The sequence below is a fragment of the Vollenhovia emeryi genome, unplaced genomic scaffold, assembly GCF_000949405.1.
Source record: "Vollenhovia emeryi isolate VEMERY1.0 unplaced genomic scaffold, V.emery_V1.0 DF939147.1, whole genome shotgun sequence".
In the NCBI taxonomy this organism is placed as follows: Eukaryota; Metazoa; Arthropoda; class Insecta; order Hymenoptera; family Formicidae; genus Vollenhovia; species Vollenhovia emeryi.
Genome location: NW_011967219.1, coordinates 2,121,606 through 2,145,111, shown reverse-complemented (window position 1 = coordinate 2,145,111; position 23,506 = coordinate 2,121,606). Strand labels below are relative to the sequence as shown.

Below are 23,506 nucleotides of genomic sequence, written 5' to 3'. Positions count from 1 at the left end.
TTGAATAATGTTTCTAAGTGCGATTTAATGTGTTTTCAGGTACCTGGGAGCAGAACCCCCGGGCACCAAGAGAACAATAACTTTTGTTCTATCAACATTAATATCGGGCCGGGCGACTGCGAATGGTTCGCGGTACCAGACGCGTATTGGGGCATGATATGCTCGCTCTGCGAGCGCAATGGCATCAGTTACCTGCACGGTAGTTGGTGGCCAAATCTAGACGACTTGTATGAAGAAAATATTCCAGTGTACAGGTTCCATCAGCGACCGGGCGATCTCGTGTGGGTGAACGCGGGTTGCGTGCACTGGGTGCAGGCGGTCGGCTGGTGCAACAACATCGCGTGGAACGTCGGCCCGCTCACTGCCAGACAGTATCAGCTCGCGATCGAGCGTTACGAATGGAACAAACTGCAGGCGTTCAAATCGATTGTGCCAATGGTGCACCTTTCGTGGAATCTGGCGCGTAATATCAAGGTGTCGGATCCACGACTGTTCGAGCTGATCAAGAACTGCCTTCTGCGAACGATGAGACAGTGTTGCTTGATACTGGAGTTCGTGAAGAGCAAGGACGTAGAAGTGCGCTTCCATGGCCGCGGCAAGAACGAGGCCTCGCATTACTGCGGCCAGTGCGAGGTACGTTTCCTTTCTTGTGCTAATAGTCTTGAAAACCAACGTTTAGATTTTTACTTTCTTCTTATTTTAAGGAGAAATTCGAAGCTCTGTAGAATAACTGTGTAATCGCTACGTATTGCCTTGACATTCCATTTCAATTTTTCCTGTTCTTTTATTTAAACTAACGTGCACAATCGACATTACACAGTTTTACATAATTTCCGGTTAGCATGTATCCTTATTTTACAAAATAAATTATGTACCGTGTTACTATTTTTATTTGCGATACTTTTCGCACGCTTTAATAAGATTATCGCATTGAAAACGAATGTTGGACGTTTCTTTTTACAGATCGAGGTGTTCAACATCCTGTTTATCCGCGAACAGGAGAAGCGTCACGTAGTGCACTGCATGGACTGCGCGCGTAAACAATCTCCCTCGTTGGAGGGATTCGTCTGTCTGGAGGAGTATCGTATGCGCGACCTGATGGACGTTTACGACGGATTCACCTTGTACAACCTGCCGTCGATCACCGCCGCCAGCACCACCACTACCACCTCGTCATCGTCGTCGACAGCCGCGACGACGTTGCAGGCACAGACCGGCCAGTCCTCCTGAGGTTACATGCAACACATATACTTGGACTTCCTGAGCACGTTGCAGCAGTAGTGATCACTACCATCCGGGAAATGCGAATTCTTTCCGGATGGTGATCGCTACTGCTAGTGTTAGTCCTTGTGTTAACGCGAGACAAGAAGACATTTCGTACGATAAGCATTATCCATGTACCTGAGAGCTACGCGAAAAAGAGGCGGGACCGGCTCCTTAAGAGCTCCTTGTGGGCGACCGTCCGAAAATATATACCGGATGGTGTGAAAGCTTGACAGCAATTTCTCTCGAGAGATCTCGATTTTAGGGAGATATATTTCGAAGTAAGAATCATTGGATCCTCGGAGATGCATTTTTTTTTACCGCGCAGCAAAATTTCTTTGAGTCCAACGGTGTGCTCTGTTAAAGATATTCCTTTCTTTCTCCAACAACCGTTTCAGAGACATTAGTTTGTCATGCTTTACCTCATCCTGTACATGTATATACATATACACATATGTATACACACGTATGCACATACACGCGTACGTATATTATATACACACTATATATATACACTTATGTATATATTTTTATCTCAATTTGTATACGGCAGCCTTTTTAGTATGCGCTTTAATCTGCACTTGACCATTCAAATTCGCTGTTAGGAACGTGATTTTATCGCGACAGAGCCTCGTGAGCCGATCCCAAGGAAAGAGGAGAGATTGTGAATGGAAAGGGCAGTCCTCGGTAGATGCGAAGACCGATTCGCGCTGCTTGCGGCTCGCTCGTTCGCTCGTTAGTTAGCCCTGTTTGTACAAATCTAACTCGCGCTTATCTATAAAAAAAATATCACCGTCGTCGCCGGATTATTCCTTGTAAATATGCGACGGCGACCACTATTACCTTTTTATATAGCTCTCGGGTATTGGCTAGAGAAGACTGTCTCTGATTATTAGAGGACGTAATAGTGTAACAATCGGCCCGCGGCATCCCGATTTAACGTGCTGGATATCCTTCTTTTACCGGATTTGACCTGATTTCTCTTATCATCGTTTATTTATTATTGTAATTAACGATTATTGTAATTCGCGATTGGAATTCTCTAGATGGACCTTGTGTCGTGAGTAGCACTCTCCTTGTCATCATTTCATGGAGACTTAAAATCTAATGTTCGAATCTTTGTTTTTTTCGTTCTTTGTTCTCTTTGCGTTTAGTTTGGAATGTAAGACTATACGTTCTCACTGCCACTTACGAAACTGCTGAGATAAAATGAGAGATTCGCCCTTTGTCATGTGTATTGAGGATCGTATAAGGACGAGAGATTGCCCACATCATTGATTAATCATTGTTAGGAAAATATAAAGGCATCTTACTGCCGTGCGTGGCACTGCTCAAATCATTTGTACATGTTTGTATGTGAATTTCTGAGATGAGGGCTAAAAGGAAAAGGAAGGAAATTAGTAAGAATATCTCTCTAGAGTATAGCATGAGATCTCTACTGCCAACCATGCATGTTATTTCCTGTTTAAAAACGAAACGATCAATTATTAAAATTTAAGTGTTACGTAAAATTAAAGCCTCGAGCTGGAAGTTAAATATCTAGGACGATTATCGTTTGTCCGAATCTGCAAATGGTAGAAATTAAAATTAAAAGTTGAGATAAAGAGTCCAGAGCAAAATGAGCTAGAGTGAAAACGGATGCCCATGTCAACAATGTCTCGGGATTAAAAATGAAATCATTGAATTTCACTCAATTGTGGTTTCTCGCGTGCGACGGTCGACTACTTCTTACGAAATGCACAATATTTTTTGTTTCTTATCTAAAATCATATTTCTGCGATAAAGGGTAACGTGCGTGCGTGTACGCGCGCGCGCGCGCGTTTGTGTGTGTGCGTGTGCGTGTGCGTGTGTGTGTGTGTACGCTGTGATTTTTGTTAGCGAAATCGAGTTGTAGCGAAAAGAGAAAATGTAGACGAAACATATATACGCGAAAGAATTTCACATTGCTCGCAGGGCGATGACACGAGATGACAGGGCGACGTAAGATTTTCGGGAAAGGGGAGAAAATAGAGACAAAAAGAGCTTCTTGTTCATCAGGTTAATCGTACTTTAAGACAACAAATGTACCTTCATTCACACAGTCTCGTCAATTGATCAGGGCGTTCACAGCCGACGTAACGTGCCAGAGCGCTTACCGTACCGCCACCCTGTAAATTAGTCCGATCCGAGGAATTGAGGATTAAGAGTGATACCTTTGCCATTGTAAAACTAATATTGTACAGGACGAAATCAGCGGGAACGGGACAATCGAGGCACCTGGCCTGCCACTGGCAGTTACACCGGGTCGAGAGACGAAAGAAATTGCTTCACTGCGATTACTTGCAAGTGTTCCTTTAATAAAGACGGATTTACTTTTAATTCTCAGCTCCTCGACCCCCGTCCCGAGCGAACTGCGAGAGAGGGGGGGGGGGGCAGAAGCAAGGAAGAAGAAGAAGAAGAAAACAAAGTAGTTAGCTCTTCGCGCCACGGGAAAGGATCATCCGCAAAGGAAGCGATCTATTTTTGAATATCTAGAAGCGCTAGTTCTCCACCGAGTCAGTAGTTTCAGAGGAATTAAACGAGAGATGAAGGAGGACCGTCGCGTTCTCCTCTTATTTTCTACACGATTGTACTCTAGACAAGTCATAAATGCCCATAACGTTCGCTGAATCAACGTATCAACATCTTCTGCTACCTTCGATCACTTTTCTTTCATTAAAAGTGTCACACGTGCGTTCAGGCATTGTGTAAGAAAAATTATTGTCGCACGGCTGACCGAAAGAAGTATTCCTGCCGAACTTTGTCGTCTGTTCAGAATCGCAGGTACTTTTAAGGACTGTGCGACGAGGAGAAATCGAATGCCTCGCTCTAAATTTAGATAATCCAAATTAATTAGATAATCTAAATCTAGATAATTACTTGGGCGTGAGTTTTTAAGGCGGTCAAGAAAAATTATTGTTGCCCGGCTGCCCAAGAGTAGTATTCCTGCTGAACTTTGTCGTCTGTTCAGAATCGCAGGTACTTTTAAGGACTGTGCGGCGGGGGGAGATTGAATGTCTCGCTCTGAATTTAGATAATCCAGATTAATTAGGTAAATCTAAATCATTCAACACCCGTTATCGATTCAAGGTGAACTCAGGATATATTGGTATAAAGTGTAAAGGAAAATGTAGAAGATAGGTGATGTGTCGCATCGCATGACAAGATGGTCAACTGGGCACCCCATCGCGTGACCGATCGACCGACCTTACTCGACGAACCTAGTCCGACGTAGAAGAGAATTCCCGGAAGACTCCCGAAGGGTTTCCGATAAAATTCTCGAGAGATTAATTACGAGACCTGATTCCCGAGAACTTCTAAGAGATTAACAGCAGGTCGCATTTTAACGAGAGACCTCGAGCGACCTGGCGACGAGGTCGAAGGGAGAAGTTCTTGGAGGGATCTCTAATAAATCGGTCCTATTTGTGCGATGTTCAGGAGCTTTACAGAAATATGAGATTCCTTACGTACGAACCGCCGATGATTGCACAGTTCCTGTTCCCCTTCACTCGGGTGTGCGTCAAGAAGTTACTGTAAAGCAAAAATCCTGTCAATGTAGAGATAAACTGTTTTCTTCTTAAGCAAGCAGAATGATCTGCGCGGATAGCATTGCAAATACGCTCGAGAAGCCAGAAAGCTCATAGTAAATCTCATATTTGTGGCGAATAAAGCGTCGGTCGGTTTAGTCGCTAAGTGTGTCAATTTGCATAATACACAGCTTACAAACGCCCGGGAGTCCCCGGCGAGATTCACGGTATATTCGAGCGAATGTTAAGGCATTTGTGACGTAATTAGCGTACAGCAATGACGACCAGGCGCGACGCTTCGGGACGAAAGGGAAGGTAAAGATACACGTGGACGTCGAGACGACGGAATCCACGGTGGAACACCGTAGGGAGGATGTAAACAGTTTCGTTTCTCGTCACATACATTTGAAATCGTATTGTACACGAAAGCACGCTATATGATCTCAATTTCGCACGACGCCGGCGGGGAGAGAAGTGATTGATATACCGCGTATTATCCTCCCGCCGGCGGTCGCAAGTTTCGAACTGATTTGACATCTTTCGATTAACGCTACTTCGTAAATTTTATATACATATATATATAAAATATATAAAACTATGTATAATATATATAAAATTTATATATATTTATATAAAATTTACGAAATTTTGCATATTATAAATATATAAATATATATATATATATTTAATGTAAAGGTTAAGGATAATAGGAAAATTTACAAGTAGAAAGACCGGTCGTTTGTGCCACGATCGCGAATCGTGCGTGTTTGTTCGATATTTTTCGTAAAGTAAAACGTGTGTATGTAACGCGAAGAAACATGCGCGTGACGCTATTCTGATCCTTCCAGTTCGAAAAAAAAGAGCCTTTCGTAATCTTCTGTAAAAGCTCCTACTCGCGTAAACAATGTCCGCTCGCCCGCGAGCTTATCCCTCTACGTGGAGATGAATGGGGACTTTTCGAAGGAAGGCATTCAGACGCACGCACAAACGAGCTCGAGCGTTCTCGATACACGCGCGCACAAAGGTAGAGACCGCCGTTAATTCTCCATGGACTGCCACGTGATTTAAATATAAATAAAGGAAAACCTAAAAGCCGCGAGCATTTCTTTCGGGTAATCCCGTCCGTGGAGGATTAAATCGGTCAGGGGGCGGCAGTGGAGAAAGAGTGTATAAGGGCATATTTTCGCTATAAACTACTACTATTACTATTATTATTACGGCTACTACTACTACTTGTTCTAATTTAAGTTGTACACCCTACGAAAGAGACCGAGCAGACTAGACGAGAACTTATTTTTGCTCCGTGAAGAATATAGCGAGGTAATATTTTTCTCATCAATCCAGCCGTATATATGTGTATATACGGATATAAATCTGTATAAAAAAAGTCGTAGCGTTTATTATACATACATACATACATATATACAGAATGCCCCGTAGGGACCACAACCATAACGGCGCTTAAAGTTACGTTTTTCAGATTAAGAGAAAGATCTTAATATCAAAATGTTCAGGTTGCAGTAGCTTTCTTTTTAATTAGAAGCATCCAAAGTTCAAGTGCTCCGGGACAACGCACAGTGCTAAAAGGCGAAAACTGACTCTTGCTCTTCTTCTCAGTATCGATCTCGAGATTACGTATGCAAAGAAACTGCATTTGCTTTTCCTAATATTCGCGCAAATGTACAGTTTACTATCTGTACAGGTGACATTTTATTGAAAATGATGCGAAAGAGAAACTTAAAATGCAAGCTGTCAAAGAACATCTTCTTGCTTGCGTAAAATCTACTGCAAATCTGTCGCTAGTTTCATGTCCTGGTGCTACGTGTTGTACTTAAGCGCGAGAACTTGTAATTGAAACGAAAACTATTGCAGCCTGAACGTTTCGCGTATTAAGAACTTTGTCTTAAAATAGTCCGAAAAATTTACCCATAAGCGTTTCTGCGATCTCTACGGGACATTCTATATACATATATATGTATATGTACATATGTGTGTATAGGGAACCGTTGTAGCTAGCAATCGTATATATGTATATGTGTATAGCTTTCGAAAAGGGACACGGCTGAACACTATGTCGCAGTAAGCTATGTATTTCTTGACGACAACAACAACGTGAAAACGTTCACTGCCAAATTGTGATAAACGTGAGAGGATCCCACCTTTAAGCCAGGAGCGTTTTCTTGACTTCTGATCGCATTGACCAATCGTTTTCGCGCCCCCATCCCCTGTTTTCCGCAATCTTTCCCACCACGAGAGTTCACCCCCCGTGTAATAATAATAATAATAATAAAATAATAATAAATAGTTACCGCGCATCCAATCCGATCATAGTCATCTATTTTTCCTTAAACTGAAGCTAGACTAATCTAGACGAGGAGGAACGAAGAAGTTAGTCTCGACCAATGCAGCTAGAAACGAAGGAAACCGCTCCCCTATTTTAAGCGCCGCAATCTAATGGCCGTATTTTAAAGCGACAGACATATTGTAGATCGAAGCGATATTTTTAAACGGGGCACGTTTTACCTGTCGAGAGAAAGTGGTAGTGGCGAGAGATGAAAGAGGGGAAAGGAAGCATCATCCGGACCGCCTTTTTAGCGCTCTTCTAATTGTATGTTCATTACGTGTACAGTGCCTTTATATCTTAAATGAGACAAGTCCCCCTTTGTCCCTCGGAGAAAGCAATCAGCTCCGCGAATCGAGCAAAATTTTCCGAGCATCCTCGGCAAGAAAATTGTCTCTATTGACTCTTATTGTTAGTCTGAGGAAGGCTGTAACTACGACGTAAACTATAATAATTGTAAACCATATTTATCTTCACTTTTTCAAAATTAATATATTTCAATGTAAATTAGAGCAAATGTTGTTTAGCATTCGATGTAGAAATTGAAAAATTTAAGGAGAAAGGTTCTTATTAGCGAGTATAGTTTTATTCCAAGAAAAAAAAGAGAAAAAATGACAAACGGATCAAGAAGATGTGGTTTTTGTTTCGCTTTAATACAACGGTGTCCAATGTTATATCCGAATTTCTCTGCGACGAAGCGAAGCGTATACTTTTCGTCCTTGGAATTCTTCCTCGGAGGATGCGAAATTTTGCTGATGATAGCCGATTAACGGTAAGCGAGAGACATGCGTGTGATCTTGAGGGAAAGGGAGGCGTGCGGTCCTTCCTACGTATCGTGACGTTCTTCTGACTAGGTTCGTAATTGTAATGAATTGTCTAATGATTAATATGTAAAATTAGATTAATTATTCGAGTATGTTGTAAAAGTCGTGTACAGTCGAGCCGGCCGATCGTCTCGGCCGGGCAGGTGCGGTGGCCCCTCGCGCGGCGGCGGCCACCCTGTAGGTAGCCTTATTATGATTATCATTATTGCCATTATTATCATGGATTATTATTACGATTATAAATATTGTGTTTACCGTAATAATGTGTAATATACGAGGTTACACGGAGCCAGAGACTTTGTGCATTTCCACCTGTCACCGATCGCCATGATTACATGAGCATAATAATAATAACAATAACAATAATGTCTCTAACAGTGAGCATACTTTATAATACTGTTCTGTGATAAAATTAACGATCGTCATCAGCTTCCTCGTTATATTCGCGCGATGATGCAATTTTTTTTTTGTTATTTCGAAGTAGCAAATGTTAGAATTATTTTCTTGTAACGAGCAAAACTTGTGATTAAAGTTCCAATGGAAAAGGGCGTAACTCATGTTTGTATAAGATCGATTATTTATTTTAAGTGCTATATACATTCAATACTTTGTGGCAAGATGACACGGAAGTGAAATTGGATAGAAGTCCTTTTCAAGACCTAAGTATATCTGCTCGATTATTTGTCGCGCTTATCCATCAGATTGGCGCAAAGATTTGTCGCTTCTTTCCCCACTAATATCGGCGTTTTACTGACGGTATGTCGTACGTTTTCTTTCTTTCTTTTTTTACGAGAATTGGAATAATTTATCTCTGAAATGAAGTACACGTGCAACGTGGACCGTCGGAGATATAAAGTTGCGCAATTTTGTTGCGCTCGGCGAGATCCCTCCGCGCCAATCTGACAGCATCGGCAAAGCTATACACGGAGAACTATTCTCGGAAGTTCTCAATCTATGTTCTTCGCATCGCCTGCTTTTTGATCTGCTTGCGACGCGCCTGAACCACACCGTAGACCACCGCGGCCAGGCTGCGGCAGGTGCTCCTGTGCCTGGGGGTGCCCTCCTGCTGCAGGGTGGCTTTGCCCAGCACGAAGTACGTCTCCATCGTGCCCTTCCCCTTCACCTCGATTAGCCCGCGCTTCTGAGTCTGGTAACCCCTCGATTCCAGAAACTGCTCGCATACGATAAATTGATGAATTAGCGCGATTTCCAATTGCTATTTTTTTTTTAAGAAAATACACGTATAATCGAGGGCAAGATGCGTAAATTAATTGCACGAAAATGTTATCGAAGCGTCGCCCTGCGTTTCACCTTTCCAAGTATCGATATACAAAAAATTAAAATATAATTTATGTAATGTATACGAAACTCGAGACTCGCTTTTTTAAAAATCATTATTACACAGAAAGATTTCTCGCAGAAAAGATCAAATGCTAGTACACTTCGATCTATCATGACATAGGATCGATATAGCGATCATATAAATCGTATTTGTTATTGAAAAAAAGGAATCTTTTAATTTCAAGTGAAAGATTCTTAAATTTAGAATAAAGTAATGTTAGTACATCCATTAAGGCCTGTGTCCACGATGCTAAAACTTGGTCTGAGCTCTAATTTCGAGAAATGTGTACCCAGAGAACATGCATGTCTAAAAGACATCTTTAAGACATGCATGTTCTCTGGGCAGCCAATCAACTTGCAGCTATTCCATAAAAGTTACAAGTTAGTTGGCTGCACATTTCTCGGAACTAGGACTCGGACCAAGTTCTAGCATCGTGGACACAGGCCTTTATAATATATTGCAAGAAAACATATTCTAAACGCAAGAATATACAAGCTTAAATTTATATATGTTACCCTCATCTCAATATAATAAGCCAATCTTATTTAATTCGAGAGAGGAGATTACCGATTTAGTTATACATATAATATTTTATTTTTTACTGTACGAGGCTGCGATAAGTTTAAGTTTATCAAGAATGATTTCTGTTGTGTCATCAAAAATGTTATTGTTACCCTGGCGATGTCGTGCGGGACTTGTATCTTGCCCATCACACCGGTGGAGTCCATCCTGGAGGCTTCATTCACGGTGTTGCCCCATATGTCGAAGACCGGCTTCCGGGCCCCGATCACGCCGCCTACGAGAGGCCCGCAGCTGATGCCCACTCGCAGGTCAAAGTTGTTGAACGAGTGAACGTTCACGTCCTCGAGACGGTGGCGCATGGCCACCGCGTAATCCACCAGACTGCACAGGTGCTCCATATCGTCGCCACTGTTACCCTGCAATATAAATCTTATTCTTGCATCCTATATCGTTTTGTCCAAGTTAAGCCTTCTTACTGTTAATGTGTATCAGAGATGAGATCAAGTTATTAGAATGTGCACTTAAAAATTCGAATTGCATCCAATAATCAAATTTCCTTTTAGAATTTGAATAATATTTATAATAAGAGAGAGAGAGAAATAATGTACATTGTACTTGAAGTCCGAGTAAGTTAGTTTCGATTTTTGGAATGAGCAGGATTCGAAATGTATTATGTTTGTAAGTTTCTATCGTGATGAATTAAATCTTTTACAATTGGTACTCGAGTACTCGAGTTCTAAAAAGAGAGTTAATTTAAAAAATGTAATGTGTAAAGATTTTAAGTAACTTTTATTCTATTTTTGAGTCATATTTTCATTGTATTCGATTTCAACTTTTCCATTTTTCCAATTTCTTACGTTATGTATTTTTGTAATTAATTTTCAAATTAAAATCTAACAACCAAGTGACATTTTCGTTAAGAAAAATATCTAAATAAGGCGAAGAATTTTTAGTGAAAAGAATATCCGAGTGATTTTACATCTTGTATATCTCGTTAGAGAGATACAGAGACATACAATATATATATTATATATAAAGTATTTTTTATATTAATATTATTACGGTTTGGCTGGGATTCAGGCCCGAGGCAGCCATGTAAGTAGCGCCGACCGTCTTTATCTTCTCGATGCACTGAAACGGTATCTCGTCCAGCAGCTCGTCGAAGTCAGCTATGTATTGCAAGTTACAAAGTACACGTCAAAATATTAATGTTACGAGAGTCTTAAGAAAATATGATAGAAAGGATATACATCGATCTCGATATCGCCAACGGCTAATTTAACAACAGATAGTCGTACCGATAATTTCGTTAAGCAGGCGAATGCATTCCATCCCCTTATTTACGTCCTCCGAATAAAATTCCGTAAAGTTCGGCACGCTGGCGAACATCACGCCGACCTTGTCCCGCGACTGCGAGTAGAGCTCCTGGCATTAACGAAGAGATATTAGCAACAGCGTGACGTATTTGCCTGCTAAATGAAATAAAATCAGGCCCTACTTCCGGCGCGCGATCCGTCGTGAGGAAATGATGCGCCACGTGGTCTGGCAGGATGTTCTTCAGGAGCTGCATATTGTTATGTCGCGATTCGATCATGTCGCTCAACTCTCTCTCGGCCTGTTGCTTCCACAGGAAGTCCAGGCGCGACGTCACCTCCACCAGTCTACCATGATACGTTACCATCACGAGGAAGACCGTGAGGAAGGTCAGCATCTGCGCCGGTAGAGATATCGCCGATCTAAAAGAGAAATTAAGATACCACGGAATGGACGATGCATGACAAATTTTCTGATTGCTATCAAACCAGAAACTCGGAGTGAAATTGAAAGCTATAAATAATTTTACAACTCAGCTGTTGAAATACAAGTTTCGTCGCACATTCTCGGGCCTCTTCGACACAAATATTGCTCTTATTCCTTATTACTTATGGATTAACAGAAGTGTTAAGTACATCTTCTCGTACAAATTAAATGTTTCATTGCATACTTAATGCTGAGAGGCATTTGAAGGGTGAAAGTTTCAAAGCCCTTCAATAGTTTAATCATCGATCCGAACGACTTACGCGTTCCTGTCTCTCTCGGTGAACATGCCCTTACACACGACGAGGATCAGCACCGCGTACACCAGAACGATCGCCGCGGCCAGCGCAGTCTTCACCAGATAGTATAGCTTTAAGGCTGAAGCGAGCGCGATCAGGCATAGGATCCACGTGAACACCACATACTCCGGCCGGATGCAACCAGCTTTCTCAAGCTCCTCGGGGCTTTTCAGAATTAACCGTTTCGAGCGAACGTGACTCTTCCCCTCTGCGACGGAGAGGAGTTTTCTTTGGGAGCCACCCTCGATGTCGCGTTTGCGTGCGACTCGTCTGTAATGCCGGCTCCCAGCTTCCGGTTTCTCGTAATGCTGCTCATACCTGTGATAATACGTTCGTTCTATTCGTAAGGAAATCATAACTGTTTTACTTACTATAACTAATTTATAAAATAAGTTCTCCACGATTTTATAATCGTTACCGCGACAATGTTAGTCCGAATTTACGGGAATTGACGTACGCGACAAAACAAACGCACCTATAGAATCTGAAAAACTCTCTTCTGCTTCTTCCAGGCGCCCTGTCGTTCACCACTCGTGTCAGCTTCAGTTCGATATTGCTGGATCCCGTTTCCAGAGTGTTGTTCTCCGTCGAAGCGACGGTCTTTCCTCCCTCAGTGGATTCATCGCTTAGAGCAGCCTCCAGGAACGTAAGGACAAGGTGGTCCAGGCTCGACCTCGCGGTGGTCGCCGTCAACTTCTCCGGCACCGGGAGCGGTGCCACCGCGATCGTCGTCGGTATCTGCTGTTGCTCCAGCACCATCACTTCCTGGTGAGGGCGCACCATGGGACAGGTCAACACGCCGATGATGGACGTCAGCATCATCAGGCTGATGACGCCGCAAATGAAGACGGTGCGGTGCTTCTTGTTGTGCACCAGCATGGACGATGTGTGCTGAAAGTACGTCGGCATGCCCTTGAACTCCTCTGCCATCACTAGGATTGACGATGCCACCAGGATTACCGTAGTCACCAGCAACGAGATCAGGAGAATCATGCAACTGCGATATTGATAAAAGTTGAAGTATAGTTATTTGATTCGTAACAAAATTTCCCTAGTAGCACAGTGCGTTGACCAAACATTGGTTAAACGTTGGCCCAATATCTGGTTGTGTTGGACCAATGTTCAGCCAACGCACTGTGCTACTAGGGTTGTGGCTGAAAGGTAGGAAGTCAGCAACTTGGTCGATTAGTTTCTGGCTTGCTTAAGTGTACTCACTCAGACAAGATTATAGCCTGGCAGACAGCGATGAAGAGCCATATGACGAAGCAGCATATCATGTTGGACTTGAACATGTCTTCTCGTAATTGGTCGAACTGAAAAACAAGAAGTAACGGGGAAACAACGTTAGACTGTTTATTGCGATAAATATTACCACATGCCTCAGTGGTCGAATTGAGACGTCCGCCTAGAGAGTAGAAGGTCCAGGTTTCAAACCCTGAGGTAATATTTTTTTGCGATAAATTATTTAGACACTAACATCCTGTGATGGCTCTTAGTCCTATATTCCTTTGTGTTTATTATGAGCTTTATAAACTGGATTACAATTCATGTAATTTAATTTTAATAAAAGATCCCGTAGAAATTGTGCATATGTATGTATTTATCATAATTTTTTTTAGTAATTTGAAATCAAGACTGAGGCAAGATGTAATAAACTAATGTCAACGCTGACTGATTTTACCTTGGATTCCAGGCTCTCGTCGTTATAGCGCAAAGTCCATGCGTTTATGTTTGCCGATCTCATGCGTTTATTGCTGGCGGTTTCGATGGCGCCCTTCTTCTCAACGGATGTCGTCGAGGCCGCTTTGTTGCTCGGCTTGGCTGGTTGACCGTTCTCCTCTTCTAAGTACTCGGACTCCAAGTTACTCACCGACGTAGCTGTGTTCAGCTACGATTGCGAAGTAAATAAAGTAAACAGCATTTATTACTAATTGCATTTGTCGCGTGATTATGAATTCAATTGATTTCTTATTAATTAGATATATTTGTATTTTTCTTTTAACGCTCACATTCTCGAACGGGATTTCAGGGGTCCAGTCAACTCCGATATCGTCGTCCATGGAACCCGGTTGCTGCGCGTTGCTGTTCACTGCGTGCGGATTGTTCACTTTGAAACTCTTCTTGTTCTTATTCGCGGCCAACTCTTCCTCCGTCCAGACCTTCGGCTTCGACGACTGTCTTCGCCTGGACTTGAGGGGCTCCACTTGCTTGATGAGGTACGTCACCACGTTTCTGTCCTTCAGATAATTGTCCCGCTCGCAACCGTAGCCGGGCTCCACCTCATAAACGTCGTTCAGGCACTTGAGAGTGTCGGCGGAAATATGTACCCTCCTGTAACAAGATAAATCCCTCGTTTTACTCGTGAATTTTATAGAATTTTATAGACGGTTTCAACAAGATGGCGCGGATGATGGGAACTCAAATGTCTTCAAAATTTGTAAATTTATGTACTTTCTTGAGATATCGGAGAGCTAAGAGAGCACATAAATAGGTAAGAAATGTTATTAATCATGCATTGTAATATTATTAATTTTGTAATGCACGGTGCATTTCTTCTCCGTACCCTGGTATTCCTCCGCTCTCAAGATGATTCGCGAGTGTCACGTCGTAGGACCACACGTCGAACTGCCACTTCCGCAGGCCCAAGACCCCGCATAGCACCGATCCGCTGTGTATTCCTATCCTCATGTTCAAGTCCACCTGTGCCAGAGGAAGATGAGAAGAAGTTAAAATTAAACGCGTTTAAAATATAAAATTGACTTTATTTTTACTTTAGATATTTTTAGAACATTAGACTTTTTTCGCAACCAAGAATGATGGAATGAAATTAAGGCTCCTGGTATGCGGCGTAACATTAATAACGAGTTACAAATGTGTTTGCGGAACACAAACGCCAGTTTTAAAGGTGCTTCAAAAAAATTGTCTTTTTTTATCCTAAAGACGTTTATACGGGAGAGATTCCAGTACCTTCGTGGTGAATCTAACGTCTCGTATGGCCTTTATCATGTGCAAGCCCATCTCGACGCAGCAGTGGGCGTGATCGCTCCTAGCGATCGGCAGGCCGGAGATGCAATAATAACAATCGCCGAGGAGCTTGATGCGTAAACAGTGGTTCTCTGCCGAGAGCCTATCGAAACGGGCGAAGAGGTCGTTCAGGACCTTCACCAGCTCCTGGGCGCTGCACTGACTTGCCAGAGCTTCGAAAATATCATCGCAAATCGTTACCGTGTGCTATCACACAGCTTTATATGACTTGTAGAATTTTCACGTATAATTAATTAATTTCAGTTAAATAATGTAACATCTTATTTAGTATATTGTACACACATATATTGCATATGTGTATATGTATATATGTATATACAAGGTGAATTATACATCTTTTTACGAAACTCGTGAGAAAATAGAACGGACTGAGATAAACGAAAAACGTACCATTTTGCGATATTCTCAATAATAAACGAGAAATTAATTTAAAAAATCGGACGACAGTAATGGGTGTGCTGCCTCATTTATGGATAGAGCCGGCTAGACTGAGTCGAAAAGTCTTGTATCATTTTGCAATTTTCGCAATAGTTATCGAGTTATTAATTATTAAAAAGCGCTGTCCTGGCCCCGCCTACCGCCCAATTCAAGGCGGGGCCAGGACACACGGTAACGGCTATGTATAATAAACAACTTCCCGCGCGCCTAGCAATGCCAATCGCGGGACGGCCGTATCTCGCCGCGCTCTTGAATTGGGCGGTAGGCCGGGCAATTTTTAATAATTAATAACTTGTTAATTATTGCGAAAATTGCAAAATGGTAGAGGACTTTTTGACTCGGTCTAGTCCGCTCTATCCGTAAATAATAGGTGAGGCGGTTATTACATAACACCCTGTATATTAAATTCAATGCTTAATCCGTCATTTAAAGTTAATTAATATATCGAATTAAGTGAAGTTCTTTCTTTTACAACGAGTGCGGCATACCCGTAAATCCCTTGATGTCGGCAAAGAGGATGCTGACGTTCTCATAACGGTGGATGTATATCCGGTGGAACTGATTCGGCGTGAACGATATCGTCCCACCACGTGCCGTCTCGCGGGAGATGTCGCGGATCATTTCCTTGGCGACAAAGTCGGGCAACACTTTAACAGGATTAATTATTGATTATCTTTTCATGACACGCGTATTAATGCGATGATGAAACGTAAGAGTGCTGCGGCTCAAGCCTCCGCGGCATCTTTGACCGATTCGCGATACATTTTTCTTCGGCGAGACAACCATCTCTCGCAAATGTTCTCCGCTTTCAGTTAATCTTTATAATTAATTCAAATGTCAGAGAGAAAGCGAAAGTCTAGTTGAATCTGAAAAAAAAAGACAGGGCTCCACTGTCCTCGCTTCTGAAGTTCAAATGCCAGGAAGCTTCGCAATTTCACCGGCTTACGATTTCGCGCAACTAAGCCACGCGATGTAGTTTCGGTATCAATTTGCTGAAAACAAACAATTCTACGGCGTTATAGGAGCGAGTGATAGTGGGTCAAAGGTGGTATTTATGTAATCCAGCGTAATGTACCTCGACGACGGGTATATTTTCGTAGCGGCCTCTACGAAGAGCGGCGGATCGATATATCGGGTGGGATCGCGGCGACGTAACACGCAAAAGGCTATTGGAAAAACGTGCGTCCAGTCGGCTCAATCGGCCGAGAGAGTGTCTAGTGACCCTTTTTGACACTCGGCCGAGCAAGTTACACGGACGAGCGGCGGCGAGTTACCCGCCGCGCGTTACGATAAATATGCACATAAATACCCAGCCTAGTTACGACCCCGCGGCGCGGCGCGACCGCCTCGCGCCGTCGTTCCTCTTCGGAAGCTGCGAGAGGAGCTCTCAAAGATTCCCTCCCGTTTTCCACTGAGGGATACTCTAATCTCGTTTCTTTCAGCTTCGACTGAAGGCACGAGGCAAACGTCGGTGGAAAAATCAATTCCTGCGTCCCTGAGCCTTGCAACTATTTTACTTCAACAACTTGGACTAAAGAAAGAAGAAGAATGGTCACGCTTCTTCCATGGTAGATTTGGTTTCAACAAGTTTTACTTCCGAAGCGCGTCCAAGATGTTTCAGATTAATAGTAAAATTGGATGGATAGTTGCTTATGTCCAAAATGCAAGAGAAGAAGTAGGATAGCCCGAATTGTTTTTTCTTTACCTGAAAGCAGCAGCTTTTCCTGTCGATTGTTCTCGTTCTGTGTGCGTTGTCGCGTCTCTGTGGAACGGTGAGTCTCCAGGAAGGCCTGCCGTTGTCCCCGGTCCGTCAGGTACTTGGTATACATGCCGGCCAGGTTCACGGCCAGGTACAGCAGCACGTTCGTCGTTAGCATGCGGATAATGCACACCGCGTCTCGCGGCTGTGAGAGATTCAAGATTATTTTGGAGATTTCAAGATGATAATTTGAATTGGGCAAAATAAGAATCTACAATCGAGTCGAGAAATCCTCAAATTAAACTACAAGTTAAACACGAAAAAGTGAAATTACGAACAGAATTTTGGCGTTTTCCCGACAGATATTAAAATTTCACGCACAACGAGAGCTCGTTCATCATCGAAATAACCCAATAACATTATTTTTCATAAAACGAAACGATCGGCGGGTCCACGGGCTAAACAAATCTCCCTTGGGTTGGGAGATTCTGACTGCAAATTCCAGAAATAGTCTACGATGTGTGTCTCCTCACGTATGTGGAGTTCTGCAGGAGACTTATTCCGGCCATCACCATGTGTGTTAGCGCCGTTCCGTAGCCGGCGAGGACGCACCATCGTAGCGGCAGAGGCAGCATCGCGTAGGGCGCGTACACGACGAAGAGTATGTACCACATGAGCCGCTGTTGCGTGGTGAAGTTCAGACCGGCACCTATGAAACCTGCAAACGGGGAATGCGGCGTTACTTGCTAAACGTACGTTTCCTCTTCCAATGCGCGCGATCGAGGGCAGGAGTACATCCGGGACGACTTGGAACGGAGACTGTTTGAAGATTACTTTTGCGCGCATCTCAGAATGAGCCCGATAAAACTACCGGCCTTGATTTCCGCTTTGCTTCACGCTCCGGTGAACGTTCGCTCGACTCTGGCCAGCGGAGCAAGGCGGCCATTCGATTGAAACTGCGGAATCGATACAACGAGGTATTGATGGCCAGCGAAGTTATTAGAACGATATAAAAGTTTTGTGTCGTCCTCGTCCGCTAGAGTTGGGAGCGAAGTTACCAAGTTTGAAAGTTTTCAGTCTTCACGCTCGAAATTGAGATAAACTAATCGCTATTAGCCTCGATTCTTTCCATCGAGGAGAGATGATTAATTCCTTTCTCTTAGGTCAATAGTTTTGTTTACGAAATCGAGCCTCATTCGCGCGAAAGAAGCGAAGTCCCTCGCGCGATCGCCCGACACTCCCAAATCGAGTAATTATAATTGTACCGAGTTATAATTATGGGAATCGATAGGTCAGAATGAGTCGCGTGGGCCTCACCTTGAGAGTTTATTAATAACCAAGTGAATATCGAGGCCCAGTACAGGTAATTGTTAGAAAAGCAACGCCACCAGCCGAGCACGCAGATGACCAGATTCGCCGCCATGCAACACGCGGCCCACGACAATCCCTCGATGAGTCCTCCGCCATTCGGGTCCCGTTGCCAAAGCCAGATCGCCGTTAATGTGATCTGCGTGATCGCGACAAAGGTTTCCTCAGTCACCAGAGAACACATTTACATTTCATGAAATTGTTATGTTATCTTCTGTCATCTTCGTAGAATCTCAAGAAGCGACTTGGAACTTACTTAAGTTGGATACGTATCGTGAAGATAAATTGGATAAAATATAAATTCGTTGCACACGATTTGGTTGACTTTGCGAAGTATAAGAATATAATTTAGAATCTGTCGACAGCTTCACAAGATACATAGCATTAAAAACTGAAGATGATATCTTAACCCTCTAATTTAAAAGCTTAAGATGACATTTACATTTATTTTATAGAAACTATGGAATTTTGTGTGATGTAAAGTTGCAACTTAGTTAAATGATTTTTACGAATTTCGAGAATTTAAGATGGATCTCTACATAACGGTCCTACGTGATTTTAGTTAATAAAATGGTATCCTACACTATTCTAAGGGATCATAAAATTTGATTTACTCACGGCTCTCGTGTCACTCACCTTCAGACTGAGGTCTACGATGTTCAGCATTATCAGGGACTTCTGCCTCTGCCGATTCGAGTAGAGAAGGTAGGACGTCTCCAACTGCTTGTTATGAAAACTGTTGGTCAGCGAGGGCAGGAATATCCCCTTGTATAGCGTCCCCTTCTTGAAGACATCTAAAACCACACAATCGCACACATTCCCAGCCTTTTCACCCCGCGGGCTTTATGCCGAACTGAACGACGGACACATCGAGCTTTCGTACCGCGTTGGGTCTGGGCCTCCTCATCGGTCACGGCCTCCTCTGCTCCAACGGCGGCTTCCGGTTCCCCGTTCGAGTCCTCGTCATTCTCAGAGGGTGCCTGGCCGGCGTCCTTCTCTTCGGCGGCGACCTCGGGATCCGTGTTGGACTTCCGGCCCTCCCACGCCGCCAGTCCCTCCCGGCCCAGCCTCTCGGAGGTCAGTTTCTTCACCGCCTTGATCCATAATTGTTTCCTCGGCGAAATGCTCGACCTGCCCCACGATTGTCGCGCGTAATGTATCGATTTGCTGATTATAACGAAAGAAAGACAATCGATTCGATCGATAGCGGCGTGCAGTGTGAAATTTGCTCGCAAACGTATTCTATCTGATTGCTCAGGCTTTGATAGAGTGTAGAGAAATAGAGAAAGTTTCTACGTTTTGATATCGTTTTACAGTTGTATAGTTTAAGGAATTATCCTAGGATCTATCCTAGAGTTGAGACTTCGAGGAAATACTTATGACCGCAAGTAGAAAAATCTTGCCAATAAACAAGAGAATTAACACAAACAATAGAAAGGTCTATAGTCGAGAGCTGGATCTTTAGTGCCTAGTAATATTGTTTGTGTATCTATAAATTTTTTTTCTCAACTGAGCAAACCGCGCGCCAATAACCTTTGGTCTTAAACACTGTGCTGAAGCCGAAATTGTGTACATAATTAAATTGCTAATGTTAAATAAGTATAATTTTTAGGAACTGTAGAGAATAAGAGAATCTTATTACCTCTGTTATAAAAAATAAAGAGCATTTTTCAGAATACCGGTTTATAAAGGACAGCTTTCGTAGCACGCAGCACTTCCGAAAGTAATGACGAGAATGAAATCTAGAAAATTTGTCAGACAAAACACGTTCGTCTTCGGTTCAGATCGAGCGAACTTCGCACTCCGCGCGCGGAGAAGAAGACTCGTCGATTACTCACTCGTTGATGCTCGTGACATCGCTGTCCAGCATCATGCTCCAGGTCTGTTCTGTAATCATTATCTCCCCGATGATCCGCGGATCACGACTGATCGCTCACGTTGTGATCGTCAGTAAGGCAACAAGTGCCTTAGCGTCATCCGGCATTGTTCACAGACACCTTGAATGAAAACTGACTGCGAAGAAGCGACGATTTGTTCGCACCACGGCGACGTTGCGACCAGGGCGAACGTCTTTTTCACGAGAAGATAACTCTCTCTCCGGCAAGGAGAGACCCCGACAAGAGAGATCGGCCGATCCACGATCGCGATCGCGCACGACAGTGGTGTCGATCGACTGTTCAACGAAATCCGGCCTGACTCTTTAGCTTCACGACCGGCGGGATGCGAGAGGCGTCTGATCGAAGTGTCATATCTTTTCCTTTCTCCTCACGGCGTATCGGGTCGTGACGAAAACGCCTCCACGGGGACGCCTACGTACTTTTTTTTTCTCTAACACTTTCAAGTCCCTTTAATAGTTCTAAGTGTTATCAACTTCTTCATCAATATTGAAATGAAGCACGACGACGCATCTCGACATACGAGATCCGGCGAAGAAGAAATAGCATAAAAGACGGATTATATCTAATTTAGAATTGGAGGTACTTTCAAAATGCATTAATGCTTCGTCTTTCTGTACACATAATTGCTTAACGCGTGTGCGTGCATATGTGTGTGTATGTGTGTGCATTAGTTTATACAGTGATATATTATAAGTGTACATATATAGAGAAATATAACGTATAAAGGTTTGTACGTTATATAACGAAAAAAAAACAAGAGATAAAATCTTCTTAACAAAAATGGAATAAACTTGTTTTTCAAATAATTAAGGATTAATTGATTACACAGTAGCTTTCAATTCGCAGAAATTGTCGTCAATAATTCTGCGATACTCTTTTTTTCATCAGCCATTTCGTATTTTTGCAAGACGCGAGTCCAAGACTCGTTATATCTTCATTATTTTCGTCACGACTCGACGCGTCTTCGAACGAAGAAACGAAGTGTTCAATCGCGATTTAGATGAAAAAGACAGATGAAATGTGTTTACGGTTTATCGAAATTGCAGTACTAAAAAGTTGTGATCGCAAATTTTATTTCCATTGTAACTAGTCTGAAAAATAAAGTTTGCATTCCTGATCCGTAAATTTCTATTTGACTTGTGTTGCAATTCCAATAAACAAGAATATATAATTGGATAACAATCTGCGTGAAATAAATGTCGCCTCTACGAAGGCAGAGCTTTTCTTTGTCTTGAAGTTCAACGAAAAAGAGTATGGTTTAAACACGATAGCGAATAGCTTACCTTAATCGTTAATCCTCAGCAAAGGGCACGACGACTCCTTTCTGTCACGTCCTGGCATCGAGTCCAAGGAATTACGGAAAGAACTCGAAAATCGCGCGCGCGCTTCTTGACGAGCCGACGAGCGGGATCTACGGGATGCCCACAAAGTTCAACTCGCATCCCCCATCATCGGTTCATCCCCCCTTGTCGAATCCGACGATCCGGAGAAGGGGCGCGATCGTCGACGTAGCCAGCATTTCAGAATAACGTTGCTACCATTATGCTATTAAGAAATGCCTTTTGTGCAGCACATTTTTAATGTAAATTTTCAATTTACTTGAGATAATGAAAGTCTCTCTGATTTGCTGTTGGTGTACACTAGCAATGAATGGAAAATGCACGTAATCGATATGATTTACATGTTATTTAAAAATAAAAGTCCGCTTTATTCATATTATATTGAGTTATGCTTAAAAATAATATCTGTCTGAGTTATCGTCGATTCGTACTACGATTTCAATATTGAAGCAGAGACAGTGGCGGCACGTAGCGAATTTTATTAAAACTAAGTATCCGTTCGCTTCGTTATTGAGACAAACTACTAAAGAGTAAAAAAGTTGATACAATTCTATATTGCATTAGTGGAAAATTTATATTTGGCACTAAATATTTTTACGTAGAACTCAACGAACGCTACTCAAAACTCTGGTCATATCGTCTAGAACTCGTAAGAAGTTCTACTTTTAAAAAAGTTGATTTTTAAATATGTTGATAGTGGTGATAATTTAAAAAATAAAAAGTCAGGTACTACATTGTCGAATTTCAAGCAGTGACAAATGCTTGTCAGTTGAAGAACTAAAATGATGAGGTGGCTTTTCGCAAATTCTAACATAATTCATATAATTATATGCAAAGAAAGCATGCAAATATTATTATACACATGTAATACTTAAAATGACTCTATCGATTTCTTTGTAAAATTATTTGAGTTAAATAGATTTTAGTTAATTATCTCTGTATTTAGGTATTTTATTTTTTTTAATTTTACTACATGAACATTTCTGAATTACGTAACATTTATAAAATGTTATTCAGTTTTTGGGTTGGAAAAAATATGATTACACTTTTATTTCTTTTGTACGTTAAAGTAAAAATAGAAATTTAAGTTTTTTCATTTTTTTTATTTATATTTAATAATAACAAATGGCTTGTTTCACAGTCCAAATACCTCATAATTCGTTATGGTAGAAATAATACCTTCTTTTCATATTCAAGTCTTTTAATTTATGGAAAATACATTTTACATCACACGTGCACGGAAAAGTGCCTCTTTTTTGACAGTTTTTCGTGCCCAAAATAGACATTTGCCGACACAATACAGTTTGCACGCAACATGGCGTCAACTGTGCGGAAAAAGCCGTGCGGTAAAATTATTACCGCACACTTTAGCGCTGTTTTTGTTTATCTCCCAGCACAATTGCCGATCTCTCTTCCACACGCCGTCTTCGACAGATAACAGGTTAGCCTCAAAGTTTTTACACGTAACTGTAAAAAAAGAGGTACTTTTCCGTGCACTTATAATATAAAATAGTATGTGATACATGTGCGGGAGATTGCAGGCTATTGGCCACGAGTAGCGGGTGGGCACATGAGCCGAAGGCGAGCCAATACTCGTGGCCAATTTCCCGCACATGTATCACAATATACTATTCTCTAATTACATGTAAATGTATATATTACCTATAAAAAGCAAGACCCAAAGTATTCATGTTGTCATCATAAAAATCCGAGACTACTTATGTTGTCTACTTTTCGAATTTCCTGGTAACGATGTTGAGATTCCAAATACATCATGACATGTCC

General features: G+C 42.3%; 2 protein-coding genes across 6 annotated transcripts in view; one reads left to right on the top strand and one right to left on the bottom strand.

Moving 5' to 3' along the window:
* LOC105566126 (histone demethylase UTY-like) overlaps positions 1–3,912 on the top strand; it is an 80,666-nt gene extending 76,754 nt beyond the window's left edge. For all 4 annotated transcript variants that reach the window (XM_012019879.1, XM_012019878.1, XM_012019880.1 and 1 more), the window contains 2 exons: positions 40–633; positions 964–3,912. In XM_012019879.1, coding sequence (XP_011875269.1) covers positions 40–633; positions 964–1,230 — 861 coding nt within the window. In that variant the 3' untranslated portion in view covers positions 1,231–3,912. The remainder of the gene's footprint in view (positions 1–39; positions 634–963) is intronic.
* Positions 3,913–6,711: 2,799 nt separating this feature from the next.
* On the bottom strand, positions 6,712–21,805 carry LOC105566125 (adenylate cyclase type 8). Of its 2 annotated transcripts, XM_012019877.1 has the most exons (20): positions 21,665–21,805; positions 20,322–20,370; positions 19,367–19,614; positions 19,120–19,277; positions 18,433–18,622; positions 17,649–17,833; positions 17,122–17,320; positions 15,905–16,063; positions 14,901–15,130; positions 14,497–14,633; positions 13,943–14,264; positions 13,615–13,821; positions 13,149–13,246; positions 12,409–12,930; positions 11,898–12,251; positions 11,336–11,573; positions 11,136–11,262; positions 10,900–11,006; positions 9,990–10,253; positions 6,712–9,144 (listed from the first exon to the last, which is right to left on the bottom strand). In XM_012019877.1, the coding sequence occupies exons 2-20, from the start codon at positions 20,354–20,356 to the stop codon at positions 8,926–8,928; spliced, it is 3,999 nt and encodes a 1,332-aa protein (XP_011875267.1). In that variant the 5' UTR covers positions 20,357–20,370; positions 21,665–21,805; the 3' UTR covers positions 6,712–8,925. The 2 variants fall into 2 exon arrangements, with proteins under 2 accessions (XP_011875267.1, XP_011875266.1); XM_012019876.1 differs by lacking the exon at positions 21,665–21,805 and having other exon boundaries at positions 20,322–20,471.
* Positions 21,806–23,506: the final 1,701 nt, after the last annotated feature.